The following is a 17,222-nucleotide window of genomic DNA, read 5'->3' on the forward strand; positions in this document are numbered from 1 at the left end:
AATAGCATTTTTTGGGCATGAGACAAACAATGACTTTGTTCTGCCAAGTAACAACATTCAGTTAAAGAGATTCAATGTAGTTTTGCAGATTCTGCTGATAATGTTCTGATAATGTAACACTTTGTCATTATTCTCAGCACTGTGAACTCAATATATAATACAATATAATGCAACATAATCTGTCCTTTTATTTGGCTTTATTTGGCTTTTGATTTTTTTAAAAATTAAGGCTGAAGGTTGCCTTATTATCTCATTTGACAGCTCAGGGACTAAAAACACGGGATAAAGATATGCTGTAGGAATGTGAAGTTTCAGTAGAAAGGCACAGAGTTGGAGGAAATCTCCTTCAAGCCAAATTCACCAGCAGATTAATCCAGTGTATAATGAGGAAATAGGTCTAAAATACAGTGAAAGCTTAAGCTGCCTCCTGATGTTTGAAAGCCAGACTTGCCTCCTGCAATTACTCTGTCTGGATTGTCTGTTAGCTTTTAATAGAACTTCACAGATTTTAGTCTTTAATGAATGTGTGTTATGTTTAAATGTATATTGTGCAATTAATAAAGAGCAGAACTATTTTTCCTGCTTTGAAAATAGGACTGCCCAAGGTACAGGTGATGCCTATGATGCAGATACACTAAAGTACAGCAGATACGGTACTCAGAGTTTGTTTTTGTCCACCTTGCAAGTCAAGAGGTGCTGAGGTAGGCTGATATGAAGAGCTGTGTCTCCCCAGCCCCTCTATGTAGCTCTTGTTGGAAAGAACACTGAGAAATAGATATATTTTTAATTTTATGGGGGTTTGGTTTGGTTTTGCTATTGAATTAGTGCTGTATTTATAATCTACAGCCTACTTTTAGAAAGCTTTATTTTATGCATCAGATATTATGAGGCAGTCCTTATTCCCACATTTATTCAAATTCCGGGTGAATTGTTAGACTCAAGAATGATGGTAGTGACTGAGTTAATAGTTAATCCCTTGTAAAACAAAACAAAACAAAAAACAAAAACCAGACAAAAAACACAGGAAATAATAAGACCAAGAAAACAGAAATTCAAAGGAGAGAAACTGGAACAGAAGCAAACTTGCACGTCTGTTTTCCTCCAGGGTAACTCAGGGAAAGGTACAAAGGGAAACTGCCTGCTGGTAAGTGGAGCTCTCTGAGAGCAAGGTGTTCACCCACACTTCTTCCCATCACCGCTCTTTCCCTTTAAGCCTTTGAGAATGTTAAGTTCTCAGAGGTTCACAAGGAAAGAACGCTGTGGCCTTCCCCTCTTTCCAGGCTTAAGGTGCAGAAGCTGACTATTCTACATGCAAGGTCCTCCCCAGCACACACAGCACCTGCAGTACACCAGGGAGCACCTGAGCAGAGCACAGCACAATTCTCAGCAGCTGTGTTTCTCTGCATACAGAAACTGAAGCTAAATGCAAAAGACTATATGGTATGATCCAGATCTACCTTAACTGCACACGTATCGGACTAAACTAGCCATGCAGGAACATTTTGTCTAGCAAAGATTACTGAGCTTTCTTTTCCCAAAAGAAGAAAGAACAGCTGAGGGCCAGCATGCTTCCTTTGCTCAGCAGCAGAGCCTGACAGTTGTATGACTCTTGCACACCCAGGAAAACTCCAAGAGCACCACTTCTATGGAGAGAAATGGAAAAAGCCACGTTGGAGAATAAACAGAAAAGGAAGAATGTTCCTCCTGGTATTGTAAAGTTTGAGTGTTAAGCCTCTGAGCAGAGCTACGGGCTAAACCAGTCAGTCCTCAGACCTACGTGGGCTGTAGCTCCATTCTCTAAGCAAGAAGCAGGTCTGAAAATAACATTTGAGTTATTTCAGTTGATTCATCTTTTCAAAGTCAAAATAGTCCAAACATCTCATTCAGCTCCAAGTTGTTATGCACAATTGTAAGCAATCTTCTTACCATCAAATCCCTTCAAACTGTGCTGTTAAACTTAGCTATTTTCTGATAGTATCTCAACCCCTTGCTCTACTTCTTGTATCTGTCCATATGAATGTTTTCTTTTTGGTTGGGTTACACTGAATTAATATTTTGAAGGTTGTGCTTTACAGCAATGCCAGTGTTTTGATTACCACTTGGTACTCATGGTTTATAGTATGATTTAATGGAAGAAGCTTTGTTTTGTTTTGTTTTGTTTTGTTTTGAATGCTAGAAATAATCTGTCACAGTTGAATGTAATGTGTTCACGTATCAAAGGGACTAAAAAGTTACCCGTGGTTTCATATCCTCAGGCATGTCACCGAATGACCTCATTATTCTCATTTAGGTGCCCTCTTTCTTGCAAAGGCTCCAGATATTGAATAGCCTGTTATTATCAGCAGAAGCCAAGCTTTCAGATGTGGTGCTAATGACGGCTTAATAGTGCTGTCCATCAGCAGTGCAGTAAGCTGGGAGAACACACAAAGAAGCAGTGGGGTTTCATTTAGGCTACTCATAGAGCACTTATACCTCTGCACGATTTTCCAGCAACAAACAACCCTTTAAAAGGTGTCAGAATACGGCAGTAAGTTTGTATTACTGTGATGTGTAGTGTAATCTCACTGTCACAAAAGATGATGAGAAAGCAAGACAACATATTGGGGCCGTTTCTGCAGCAAGAAGCACATGGAGTTTAGAGCAGCCTTGCTGGTAAAACGGAGAGTTGGATTGCTTTTTTTAACGTGGCTTGACTGATCGTTTGGCTCCTCAGACTGTTGACACTCATATCCCATAATCTACTGTGTCATGCTAAAAACATGCACTTTTAATTGCTGTTTTAGTATCTGATATGTGGTATTTGTTATTGCTAGGACACCGCCAGCTGAGATCTCACCAGTTAACTCACAGCCACTGCTGAATGCAAGGCAGTTCATAGTCAAGTCCATGTGCATCAATTCAACTGTAAGTCACTTTTAATATCTACTTTTTTATCTTCTGCCCTGACAAAGAGTTCCAGTCTCACCCTCTTCTTCTCTCATCTTTACTTCACTGGTGTCCTACAGTCAGATGGCAACTGGCAGTTCTCCTCTGGCAGGTTTGGCAGCCCACACAGTACCCCTGGGCTGTGCTCTTGCTCCTCTGCAGAACCAAAGGTTAATACAGTGTTGTTTCCCTCCTTTTTAAAAAAGTTGATATGTGAGTTTGTCAATTTCTAAATGGAGTAACTTTAATTATCAGGAAAGGAATTATTAGGAAGGAGGGTTCCTCTTTTTATGGAAAACAGCATTTATTCTAAAAAGTTGTAAATTGGTGGTGGTAATAATACTAAACAAGTCACTGCTACTTAGGGGAAAGCAGCATTTGCTACTATTTAAAAACATAATTAATTACAACTTTTTGTCATTGCTCAAGTTTATTTTTTTCATTAAGCTCTTGAAATACTGTTCAAGTATTTAAACCAATCACAATGCATTTTCCTGTTCATTTTAACCCAAACCAAAGTGATGCAGTTCTCTCAAGTATGTGCAGAGGGCACCAATGTACAACCATCTCAAATACCACGCACAGAAAATGGCTATTTCCATTTCCATGTCTTTCCCCAATATTGCTGAGTTTTCAGTGTAGGAAACAAGTAAGTGAACCATTTTCTGTACTGTGAGGCAGGAGTGTGAAAACTTGGTTAAACTAAGGTGTACCCTACCATTCTTATGTTTAAACTGAAAATAGCTTGGGATCAAAATCTAGAGATGGTCCACAAATATTACAGAGATCAAAGAGCCATGGAGGGGAGATTGTTTTGTTTTATAGTATTTGTTAATGTGCTTAAATGATGTGTAATAATAGTAATGGTTACCAGTAGTAAAATATGCTGTGCATGAATTATCTTGCTGAAATTACCTGCTGTAAGAAGATTATTTGGTTTTAGAAATTTAAATTGCATATTTTAGGAGTACATTATATTCCTGACTCTTGTGACTATGATGGATTAATTGCAAGAGTGTGGGATATCTCAAGCAATCATGAGAATTAAGGCTGAATTGTAGGCCAGCAAGAGTGTTCTTCCAGACCTATTACAGATTACTTTACAGTCTTATCTATTCTTGGAACATTTTTTATTGACAAAGTTTAATCTACCAAAGCAGTTTCTCACTCATCTCATCAAGAAGTTTCCTCTCACATATAATCCATTTTATCTCTCCTTAAAGCTGGCAGTTCTTCTTACACACACTCAATTGACTTTGAATAACATTTCCTTGAGCTTATACAATGTTCTCTAATCATTTTATTAGCTCCTCTTAAGCTTTTCCTTACGTTTATTTGATTTTACTAATATGATTTTAAATGAGAAAGCAGATGCTGATTCAAAGCCACAGACCCCTAAAAACAGAGCCAGAAATACAGCTAATATCTGAGCAGTGCTGAGAAAACCCTTTAACCAGAACTCAGCCAGAAATCTTCAAAAGCATCGTCTCTTTTCCTACTGCACTGGCTAGACTACACTTCATAATTTCCAGCATTCTTCCCAAGCAAGTATTTTTGTAGCATGCCTGAAGGGTCACTACATATATTATATTTTGCAAGTTCCTCTGTATGAAAAGGAGATATATATAAGTCTCTTCCAACAACTGGAAGCCTAAAGACAGTGCTAAATAAGATTCAAGGTCACAGCTATTCTCTGTGATAATAGCTGCACCTAAGTGTGCAAACAGAATCAGGGCAAGGAGGAGTAAATTTGATAAAAAACTGATATATGTCTAAAATCAGCAGGGACCATTTTAAATGTCATTTAAGTACAAATAACATGGTGAGGGAGGTGACTTGTCAAAGATAAAACTGAAGCAGATAAAATCCTACTGATACGGAAACGAATCGTTTTGGGGAGTGAGACAAACAGGGGCCCTCATTACATAGCCTTTATGGAACTAGCAGGTGCAGGTGAGGTTCCCATAATTCAAACTCTTGAAAGCAGCCCTAGCAATTATTCCCCCCAAAGAAAGCAAATGGAGAGCTGGGAAAAGGGATAATAGCATTCATGCACGTGGTATGAAAATCAAGCTATCTTTCCCCAAACAAAGAGCTGGAAGTGGTAACAAGGATACAACCACCTTAACATATTGCAGTTCAGCTCTTCTCCTTTTATAAGAACTATTCCATCGGCTTCATTTCAGTCAAACATGTTGTGAAGAACATGCATCATTCCCAGACTGTTGGCAGATATGCAGAAGATTATATCAGTTCCTTTTCTGTTTTTTTTTTTTTTTTCTTCTAAATGGTACAACTCACAAGTTAGCACTTAGTGGCTATAAAATGAATGTGGATATAAAGAAAGCTATGTAGCTTGTCAAAACCCTGTCTTAGCTAACAAAGGAGATGTACCAGTTTGTACAATGTCTCAGACTGTTTAATTAAATGCTGAGTATGTGACTACAACTGCCAAGGTAGTGCATTAGATACAGTAACTTGTGTTTCTATACATGTATATATACACAAAACTACTGGGAGATATCATGTGGAAAAAGATGGACAACGTTACTACAGTTTATCTGGATTCAGCTGAGGTGGAATAGGAAGGAAGAGGTTATTTTAAATAAAACTAACACTGAGATGAGTGCCCACACACCTTTTTGCACACATCTCATTAGTATTGCTCAAATACCCTGCTCCCATTTTGTTGGCACAGCCTCCTCATTCAGACAGGCCCTCAGTGCACAAATAGCCTGTTCCAGAAATGTCTAGCAATTGTGCAGACAGCTAAATCTACCCCATATTATAACTGAAAAAAGTGGAATCCAACTACCGAGACTTCAGAAAAGAAATTCTCTGAAGGCTGCACAGGGGTAATTGGGCTTGGTAATTGCTGCATTAGCTACAAGTTTATTGAGGGCCACAAAAGGAAATGCCATCCTGGTGACCTTTGAGGTTGCATTTCACAGCATGTTTTCTACATGAGAACAAATGATGATACTTCACTATTTCTGCCAAGCGAGTGGTAGCTATGGGGAAGATTTATGGTTGTAATCTGGTAATCTATGGGCCTAATCATGCAGTTATAGAGTTGCATGTCATTTACTCAGAAAGGCTGAAATGATCTGGCACTGTGTGGACTACAGTGAAGGAGTGCATTTTGTCACCTGCAAGGTTAGAAGATATACAGCCTATTTAGTGGCCTGTAAAAGGGGGAGACACGAGCAAACGTTTCTCAGGATAGCAGATTGTTAAACAAAATTTTAAAAGACTCAGGGATTGAAGAAATGGGGACTATCAGATGCACTCTGATTTGGAAGCCATTACAATTTTTCACTATTTTATTGCTTCAATAATTATATATATTTTCTATTTATTTTATTGGAAATCATGTAAGTCACGCTCACTCCATCTCTTTCAGAACATCAAACATAGAAGCAGAGCAGTAAAATAATATTAAATAAGTGCTGGATCCTTTAGATGACAGCAGCACATTCAGAATGTATTGTACTTCAATGTGCCTGTGTTCCCTTCTCTCTGTTACATTTTATTCAACAATTAAGAAGTGCTAATAAAAATGCAGATTTCGATTGCTCTATTTTAGGTAAACATAATATGGTACACATTTTCTAAGCAATGCACACTGGTTAGCTGCTCGGTTCCTGTTCTACTAATAGAAATAAAGGTGGCAAATGCCTTGCTTCTTTTCTTAATTAACCTATCCCTGCCAGAACTAGCATGCTCTCCAGCATAGATAGGGAATGAAATTGATAACTGAAAATTTAATTAATGCTGCTTGTTGTGATCTTTTGGCTAAGAATAAATGCAGCTTCAATTCACCATGCAATATGTTCCCTAGCAAGAGCAGTATTAGCCTGAGTCTAAGCAGTGAAGGAGCTGACATGTCTCCTTGCAGCATTATTGTCTCTGCAAAGGAGCCAGCCTACTTGGAAAGGGGAGATTCTGCCCAGCCTACAGTAGGTCTTCGCTCTTGCTCTGGCTGTCAATTCCAAGTTCTTAAATAGCTATTTAGGGCAGGGGGGTGAGGTCCAAAAGACAGGCAGTGATGTGTAGATCACCTGAAATGTCACGATTTGACATGACACATTTGCTCCCTTCTCTTCCCAACTTGCTCACCTCACGTGTCTGTTTTAAATCACGTTTTTCACCCCTTCCAGGACTCTCAGACACTCATGAAAACAGATTTCTAATGAAGCTGCTAGCCGTTAAATACTAGCCTTACATCAGAGGTGACCTTATTTTAAAGGCGTTTTACAATGAATTTATTTTAACTTTGCACGTTCTGTATCTTGTCTCCCGCACTGCTGAGACGTGCTGTGCAGAGCTGAGTCAGGCTAATGCCTGAGAGCAATGCCCACGTCTCACATCGTTACAGTCGCACTTGGCATCCCAACAGTCTTCAAGCCTCAGGGATATTGCATTCATTACCTCTTTCAGAGACAGGTATTTTACATAAATGGCTGAAAGGTGATTAGAATCCCTGACAGTACAGCGTTTTATCTGAGATGCAACCATGAAAAATACATGCTTAAAACAAAAAAGGCATCCTACATGCTTCTTCTAATTGATTTATGCAACAATGACCAGCTTCCATTTCCCCAGGACTCAAGAATTACCAGGGAGACACAAATTACATGTTTTCATATCTTCTAACAAAAACTCTTTGACAGGGGGTTGAAACCAGAGTTCTCTGTTTCTCAGACGCTCTGGTCCTGTGAATGTCATCACTCAGCAGATACACAAGTACTGCCACCTGATCATAAAGAACAGTTCTGTAACAGCCCTCATTTCACGCTACTGATTCCAACGCACCACCAATCAGCAGTGCCACAAGTAATGCTGGGAATAGCTGTCTTCTCCACAGCTCCCCTCTTTTTACAGCCCAGGTGTCACACAGCTGTAGCCATATGGGTGGATACATCCTACTGAAGTTGGTTATAGCTGCACCTCCAACTTTGAACACTACCTGTGTGCTTGGAAGGTTTTTGATTCTGCAAACTGGAAAAGTGCCACTTGTTTTCCTAACCTTTAAAAATATTGTAGAAAGAATCAGCCATAGCTTAACCCTAGGTACTCAGTAGATAGGAAATGAGAGCACAGCTGCTAATTCACTGAAAGCTGCCGGCTCATCCCAGCCCGATCCTCAGACAAGCCTGGCAGCATGTTGCACTCTGACCTGTCCTCTCTTCAGTCAATGGGCCTTTAGGTTAGAAAATTAACAGAAAAATCCACAGTAGTGATAGAAAGTCTGAAAATTACTAGCTAAATAAAGCTGATTTGGGATATCTGATCATCTTTATCAGGTAGGCTCTGTTCCACAATTTCCCATCTTCAGTTATAACAAAAGGACCCATGCTTCCTCCTTCATTAATATGTTTGAAGGATTTAATGAGTTACTTCATCAGGTTAATAAATCCCTTCAATAACTTTATTACACTTTAATACAATTATTCAAGTGGTGCAGCTAAGAAATGATCACCATTTACATTTTTTTGACAGAATAACTTAGTTAATGTATTTGGACCGTGAAATGCAAAATCCATAAATAAACTATGGGGATGGCTGAACGTCTTTGTGGGGAGAGGTTTTTTCTTTCTCTACTTATGATAGCATTGAAAATCCTCTCTCTTTTGCAAGTGACTTCAGGCACGTGCTAAGGAGGGCTGCAGGAGGCTCCTGGCAGCACTCTGCATCCCACCGAGTGCTTAGGAAGGAGGTGTGCTGCTGCAGAACTTGTACCACTGCCTACAAGCAGATCTCTTAAAATCAGAGGGGACATAACCTGTATTTATTTATTTTTAACACTTTATCATGTTTAAAACCCAGCTTCATAAAGGCTGTTCCATTTCTTAAGGTTAAGATCTTCAGACAACATTTATAAGGTGCAGTGACACCATCAGAAAATAATGTCATATTCTAGAAATTGTTTGAAAACTAAATTAAATTGGTTGCCATACCATTTATTTCTCCTGTGGCATCATAGTAAATGATGGCATCAAGAAAATAACCTAAGGGGCAAGGATGTTTTCAGAATCTTGAACCTCTGAATGGCCAGCAGTATTGCATCTTCCTATTACCAGAGTAATAATATTTATGGTGAGTAAACTGCAAGAATGGAACCATCCCATTTATTTACTCATACTTGATAGCCACCCCTGGCAAGAACAAATTTCCCATTAATCACCATCTTATCTCTGTTAGAAACAGTTACTCTCAAGGACATCTGTATTATCACCTTTGTTTTCTTAATACAGGGAATAGTGCTGCCATGGATCTTCTGACACTGAAATGTATTTGTTTTCTAGACTTTGTTTTTTAAAGAGAGATGAAATTCTTAAATAAAACAAGCGTTATTCTTTCTTAATAAATAAACTACTTAAGACCCTGATCACAGAGAGGAACATGTGCATTGGAAATCTGTCTGAATATACCTATATGTAAAGAAGCAGCAAATCAGTCTCTTTCTTCTTTTTTATCTTGTGCAACTCCAGGTATGAATTCTGAGCTTCTTTTGAGAGAGCAGATGACCCTGTTAACATGTGAGAGTGCCAGAGATGCAGTGCCCTCCAGGCTGGGAGGTCGGGGAAGTGAAGCCAGTTTTTAAGCTCAATCTTAAGCTTGTAATAAAAAAGCCTTATTCCTCATCCCTTATACACAGCCTTTAGTTAGCATTTATAAAATGGCCTATTATGTTGAGTTCCGGGTTGATTTGTTTTTCTAATTTTTCAATAGCATTGCATCACATATTTTTATCTTTAAAAAAAGAAATCGATATCAGCCCAGCAGGGAACAATATCTGACAGCCAGATTCTCTTTCATGTGAGAAAGACATTAATGGAAAGACTTCCATGAGATGAAATTTGTGGAAGTTTCTCTCAGTCAGCGGATTTGGTTCTGTTCATTTTGCTGAAACAGAAAATGATTGCAGATGAGCAGAGGTCTCAGGTCAGCTGGGAAGGAGCAGAGCTCTTCCTCTAGCAGCAGACGAACTTCTGTGCAATCTGCTTTGAAATAATGGAGCTGTGGATTCCCATTTCCTTTCATTTTGGCTCCAAGTGCCCCACAGAGCTCAGGGTGGCTGGGCCACTCGAGTGCTGTGATTGCAGAGGAGATGCAGGCAGCATTTAATGGCTGCTTTCCTGTGCAGCCCCCTCCCAGCTCTGTCTCAGCGAGTAATAACTGTTGGCAGCACAGAACAGTGATGCTCACATACGTTAGACTCAGCAAAGCAAAGGGTCTGCTGCTAGCCAGCCCTTTGTCCCCTTTCCCTCCACCTGTCTCAGCCGAGGACGCAGAAGACAGCCTTGCACTGGCTTCCCCATTAGAGCCTGCTGAAATGTGCCTGTCCACCCTGCAGGCCTGAATCCTTTCTGTTGAAACCAGAGCTTGAAAATGGGAGGAAGAGAAAGAAAGAACTGCTCTGTGCACTCTGTGGCACAACGGCTCCTCTTCAGAAGTGATCAGGTTCTTGGCAGAGGGGTGATATATGCAGTTTTTCTAAAGCAAATAGTCTATCTTGCAGTAGCACAAGCTATCTTGCAGTACCAGAATCAGGCAGTTTCACTACTGCAAGGTGGATCTTTCTCATTTGCTGTTTAATTATGTACCCAATACCATGCAAGGGTGAGATGCTTCCTTGGATGGGATGAGCCATCTAATTGTCAGCCAAGCACGCAGACGTGCCTTCTAAACCCAAGTGCTGCTCATACAGCAATTACTCTGGAATCTGTCGAATGTGATTCAACCAGTAATTTGCTTGCAAAGTGAAAGCTGTTCTTTGCAATATAGCAAGGGCTCTGTCCTTTATCCTGCCCTTGTGCCCGGGTGAGGCTCAAGCTATGCTTGTCTTGCCAAGGATGTTGCAATCTAAACTGTCCTGTGTTAGATTTCAGGTGGACAGGACTAGCTGAGCCAGGAACAGTGGGAGCTTGGGAAACCCTTCTGTGAATCTGTGCTGGAATTTGGCAGGTTACAGTGTGCCAGTGGGGGTGTAAAGATGCTGCTGGAAGGATCACCTGAGATGCAGCTGGATTTTCCTGACTCTAGTTGGTGAGCAAATCTTAGCCTCAGGCAGCTGTTCCTGCTCAGCTCCCTGCTCAGTAGGGTTACTGAGAGCTGGGACCCCACTTTGCTGCAGGCATCCGCAGTGACACTGCCAGCCACCCTGCACTGCAGGAGAGACACCCCAGGAAGGCACTTCCTTCAGGGATGACAAAAATAACTCCACTGCATCTCCATCTTCCTGCATGTAAATGTTTGAGTTAATAACATTTATGGGGAAGCACAGAAAAAGTAACTACATCATTTTTCATCTCAGGACACCAAATGACACTGTAACTGAATGAGAAATGGACAAATGTTTCTAATAAATATAGTAAATTTTGCACAATTTATTTTGCATTTTCCATACGCAAACAAGCATGTGATGCAGGAAGCACAGGACAGTACAGCTTCTTAATGATCATAATGTGTGTACAGAAAGAGCAGTTCCCTGAAGACTACTGATTAATCAGGGCGATACTCATCTGTTCTGCCAGGAGTGATGTGATCGAAGAAGGGCAAGTGAAGAATCCTAAGTGCATACTGCAGCCATCGGGGGCCAAAAGTTTCCATTCATTTAACTGTTTTCCCTTCAAAGAAGAGAAGTTTCAGCACAGCATTAGGACATAACAGCACTTGTTCTCCATCCGAATTCCTTTAGGGTTTTGTCTCATTAAGGCATAAAGAGGCCTCACATTCATTTCAGAAAGTATAAATGCATGAGAGTCAGCTTCCAAAGTAAGAAATCACTGCTGCTTGTTTAGAGACACTGTTCAGGGGATGACATAAGGTCCCTGCTGCAGAATCTGATTACAGTGTGAGGGACTTGGGAACAAGTCAGAAAATTTGAAGGATTTTTCATCAGATTTTTATACTCGGGAAATCCTTCATGCCTGCTGACTGCAGCCCTTTCTACAGTCCTTCAGTCTTATTGATGTTGTGGTCTAGCACAGGTTTTGCCACCTAGAAGTTTGCTACCTGGTATTTGCTGGTTACGCCATGCCACCTCTGTGCACCTCCCTGTATTTCTCTTGTGTCCATTTGCAAATCAACTACAGAAAGAACAAACTAAAAGCAGATGCATCATACGTTTATCTGAACATTTGGAAGCTCAATCATGGAAATATCTTTCTCAGATAGATGAATTCCAGGTCACTGGGAAAAATAGATGCCATGAAATACTTGTATGCAGAAGAAGCCTCTGTGAAAATGTGATCCAATAACTCTTCAAGGAAATTGCTGTGTAAGAGATCCAACTTTGAGGCTTACCTCAGGCTTTTACATAAGATGACAGTTAGTACTTTAAATTGGAGAAAATGGGATGGGATCTTTCAGCTTTTTTCCACTCGCTTTTTCAATTTCATGGGATCAGCAGAAAGTGAAGGAAACGAAAGCTGAACAAAAAAAAAAAAAAAAAAAAAAAAAAGCTTTGCTTGTGGCTTCAGCACTGCCTGAGCACACAGCAGGGATCCTTCGGTGGGGAAAGGAGTACGTGTTCCCCTCCTGAGAGCATCTCAGAATTGCCAGAAAATGTGGATTTTTGAGCTGTTTTCAAAACAGCATGAGAAAGTGGAAAAACAGAAATAAATGGAAAGGCTGAAACCTAAGTGGAAAACAGCAGTTATTTAGTTTGGCTACTGATTTATTAATGCCTTATAGCCACGCACGCAGGAATAAAACCTCATTTTAAAATGTTTTTCAGCTCTAGCAGGGATTATTTACAGGAAATAAAAACAGTTTAAGGGTTGGAATGAAACCCTGGCCAGACCCAGCCGACAGAAGTGTTGCCACTGACCTCCTTAGGCCAGTTTTGCCCCCAGATATCTACAGAGAGAGCCACGATTCTCGCAATGTGACGAGCAGATTAACATTCAACAACAGCAGAGGCATTTTAGAAGCTGCAGAGACAAAGTACTAACAGCTTATCTTCCCCTGCACAATCCTTTGTTTTTCTTTGGCTGGCCTACAAACTCTGCTCCACAGTTTTGCTTTTTAATGCAAGGCAGACACTGATCTGTGCTGCTTTTCAGCCTGTTTGCCTAACGTGGCCACTCCCACTTTGGCTTAAGCACCTTTCAAAATTATTATTTTCCCTCTATGTTCCGTATTACATTTTTTCCCACTGAGGTATCTGCTTTTGCAGCAGCAATTTTAAGGCATTTCGGGCTCCTGAAGAACTACAGAATCATCACTGTGCCCACAGATGCCATTTAGAACATGCTTCTTTAATCCCATCTTTCAAAAACCCATAAGCATTTGCTGTTCTTCAATAATTTGCCATATGCTTTTTGCAAGGAACATTTTGCACCTGTCACCATCATACAGGAAAAGCACCAGCTTTGCAGGAAAAAAAAACATTAACTAATTTACACAAAGCCTTAGGTGGTCTATTAGCCCTGCATAAAAACAAGAGCATATAATTACTAGATCTACAGACAGAAGTACATTTGACTGACTACGAAGAAGGAAAGAGTGGAGCAATTAACAACAAAACCCAAGAAAACTCCTTTGACTGGGAAACAGCTATCGAGGACTACTGTGGATTTATGGAAAATACAAATCAATGACCATATTGCAACTGGACACAAGTGCTTTGTTAAGCTTGGGATGGTAAAAATCCATCCAAAAGCAAAGCATAGCCACTTTCTAGCTCCTTGGCCATGCAGTTAATTGCACATATTTTGCCGGTGCCTGCGGTAAGGCAGGGAGCTGGGGTGTTTCTGTCACAACTTCCACCCACGATTTGATTTAAGGCCCCATGTGAGCAATTGCATCTCAGTGCTTGTAATAAGAAAATGTCATAAAGGTACATGCTGCCTGGTCCAACATCTTTCGGCTTTGACAGTTGAAATTTACAGCTTTAATTCAGTGTTCTGGAAGCCTGGTACTCCGTACACACTTAGTGAAGGGCTGCAGGAATGATATTTTACAGAATGACTTACCTGCGTTCAGTGACCCATGGAGGATCAAAGCCCTCGGCCCTTGTGCCATGCACTGCAGACAAATTCATGGTCCAGATTGCCCAGTGCCAAGTTAAGCTCCCACCTGGAGGCCCTGACTCGAATGCATTGCCTCCATACAACTGAAGAGCTGAACTTTTCTTGATTGAACAAGTGCTCGATTGGGTTCCATCAGCCTCTTACATGATCCTCTCATGCTTGATTTCTCAAGTATATGTACAACAAGTTCCATTTCAACATCGTTGTCTCCTGTTCTTACATTCCTGCAACTTTTTTCCTAACGAGTTATTTTGCTGAGTAGCTGGAATACACAGCTATCAGTAAATCCACCACCAGTGAATTGCCCTTGCTACTTTTTTTGGACAGCTTCACAGCAGGATGACTGAGCACACAAACCACTCCTTGCTCCTTTTTGCAAATTCAAATTTGAATCCCGCATTTCTGTTGCTGCTGTGTTCCCAGGGGTGACATTTGGGGCTGTTACAAAATGCAGGCATGCCAGCATTTCAGGTGTTCCCAATCATGCAGCTGTTTAATGAGGCCTGCTGTCATTACAGCAAAATGACTCATATACTTTCTTAAAAAAGCCCTGTATTTATAGTGTCATAGATTACCTTGATGCCTTTTTACTGGGAGAGGCTTTGAAATACTGTGCAAACATTACAAGATGGTCCTGAAATAATGTGAATTTAAACAGAATCTAACAAGGGAAGCACAAATACTGGATGGAAGAGAAAGCATTTGCTGAAATTTTCTGAAATCTTCAGCAAAGGAATATTTTTATAAAAATAAGCACTTCTGAGCTGGAGTTTTACAGGATATCTTCTGTGTGGGATTCAGGGTGAATGAATTCCTGATGGAGAGATCTGTGTGCTACATGTAAAGATTAGTTTGAATTTTCCCCTACCATCAAAACTGCCTACAAAACATCACAAAGCAATGTCATTATTCAGCCCGAATCTTCCTGCAGTGGATGATTACAGGTGGAATCTTAAATGAAAATGTATTTATCTTCTGCTGGTACTCTTCCTGTCAAAACTCAAACAGCATCAAGGAAATGAAGCCGTAATGAGAGGTTCCATTTAGCCTCCAAATCTTTTTTTCTTAAGTATCCATATTTTAATGAAATTGATATGCTTTTTAATGTGGGAGACATTTTGATGATCTTAAATACAGTCTCTAATTACACATTCTGTAATTAAACTTCTTGCCAAGGAATTAGAGCAAGCCTTATGCCTCCAGCTTAAGCCCTACTTGAACTCAAAGACACCAGGAAGATGATGTCCAACAGCAGATCTCATCTGATAAGGCAATCCTGGGAGCAGAAGGATGCCTATACACCAGAGAGCCCATGCAGCTGCAGTGGGGCAGAGCTCAGGAGAGCTCCCACATTTGTACCAGTTCCAGCCCCCCTGCCATGAGCAGGGCTGCCAACCACCAGGTCAGGCTGCCCAGGGCTCCATCTAAACTGGCCTCAAATAATTCCAGAGATGGGGCACCCACAACCTCTCTGGGCAGGCTGTGCCAGTGCCTCACCACCCTGTGAGTAAACAGTTTCTTCCTAACACCTAACCTGAACTCCCCTTTTTTAGTTTAAAGCTTTTCCTCCCTGTCCTATCACTATTACACCATGTAAAAAGTCAGTCCCCTTCCTGCTTGTAAGATTCAAGTACTGGAAAGCTGCAGCAAGGTCTCCCCGGAGCCTTCCCTTCTCCAAGCTGAGGTCTGAATGTCTTCATTCTTGCACACCAGGGTATACTATTTCATCCCAGAAAAATAAATTTAAAATAATCATTTTAATTCATTTGTGGAGGGTCTGTCTCATAGATAGATCCATGCTACATTCACCTTTGTTTGCTTTATCTGTAAAACATCCACTATTTTTGCACGGTACGGATGATCTTGTTTCTGTCACTTTACCTGCAACGCAGCGCTGTGTTCATTCCTCCTTATAAAATTTCTGACGGAGAAGCAATTTGTAAGAATGACAGAAAAATGGCTTCTCATTTGTGTACCCATAGCAATCTGACACAGAGAGAGGCTCTGGTGAGATACACAAGTCCTAATTCTTACCGAGTTTCAGGCAGCACAGATTAAAAAAAAATCACGTCAACCAATTTGATCATAAAGATTCTAATTCAGCACAGGTTAATTGAGAAGTCAGATTTCCTGCTATCACTTCTGGAGAGGAGGGAGATAAGCGAACACAATGACTCTTTATCAACAATATGGGGACTTCATTTAGGGAGAGAGCATTAGGTTACAGGCTAGAAGATTAGTAGCAATCAGACTGCTCTCAGAAAAGAAAATGCACTGGGTAATAAAGATAGAAGGCATGAAGCTGGATGCATAGAAATGAGGTCTGATGCCAAATATTACAGGTCAAATCTGAGCTATCTATCAAGTTGGCACTGATCATTGCCAATGCACAATTATTATTATTCATCTGTGATCAGATCATTTACCACCATCAAGTCAATGGCTCCTCCCACATATTACATTTGAGAATGACATTTAAATGAAAAAAAAAAAAGTCCATCTATTATCTCTTTGCGATCGCAAACCATTGTGTTATAGCATGAAATGCATTTACTTTCTCCCAATCACCCATAAAAAGATATCTGCTGTTATTCTGTTTCTTAGCCATAACCCCATAAATCTGAACGCGGCTTTGCATTTAAAGGTGGCAGGCTTATTTTTCCTTTTTCTTTGTGTGCCATGTGTTTTCCATACCAAAAAGTGCCTGTTTTGTTACAAGTGACAGAAGGAGAATTTAAAGGGATGCTGGAGGATCATAAAGGCTCCCTTCTACTCAATCCCGGGATGCATTCGCCTTATTGTTCTGCTGACTAAAGAATTAGAATCTGTTAATATTGTCTCTGCTGGCAGGTCAGAAAAATACTTATTCTGTAGTCGAGTAGATTACTCTGAAGGGGGAAATAACCGCACAGAGCCCTGCAAAAGCTGGCCATCCCACCAATCCATTTTCAAAACCCAGATGTTTTCAATCTGTTAAGTCTTAATCTCATGATATTTCTTTTTACGCCTATGAAACAATTTTATCATGTACAGAGCTGTTAGAGAATTTGTACGATTACTGCAGTTATTACTTTTTATGAAGGAGACTTCTGAAGGAAACCCTTTCTGTGAGTTTGTCAGTCATTTGTTCCCATTAATTATCGAGACATGTTAGGACCTCTTGCCATTAGCATTCTGATGGGCTCTGGATACCATCCAACTTCAGCTACCCTTTCCAAGGGAACCTTTTTCAAGCAAAGTCAGAGGCAGTGTGAT

The 17,222-nt window shown here is 40.4% G+C and overlaps 2 protein-coding genes across 4 annotated transcripts in view; one reads left to right on the plus strand and one right to left on the minus strand.

The window, feature by feature from the left end:
* LOC146543032 (LHFPL tetraspan subfamily member 7 protein-like) overlaps positions 1-17,222 on the minus strand; it is a 55,804-nt gene that overhangs the window by 3,337 nt on the left and 35,245 nt on the right. The gene's annotated exons all lie outside the window — the stretch shown is intronic.
* LOC109370682 (uncharacterized) overlaps positions 869-17,222 on the plus strand; it is a 54,636-nt gene continuing 38,282 nt past the window's right edge. For both annotated transcript variants that reach the window (XM_085240831.1, XM_085240832.1), the window contains exons 1-2: positions 869-1,909; positions 2,814-2,904. In XM_085240831.1, coding sequence (XP_085096957.1) covers positions 2,887-2,904 — 18 coding nt within the window. In that variant the 5' untranslated portion in view covers positions 869-1,909; positions 2,814-2,886. The remainder of the gene's footprint in view (positions 1,910-2,813; positions 2,905-17,222) is intronic.

Source organism: Meleagris gallopavo, chromosome 21 (assembly GCF_905368555.1).
Source record: "Meleagris gallopavo chromosome 21, MGAL_WU_HG_1.1, whole genome shotgun sequence".
NCBI lineage: Eukaryota > Metazoa > Chordata > Aves > Galliformes > Phasianidae > Meleagris > Meleagris gallopavo.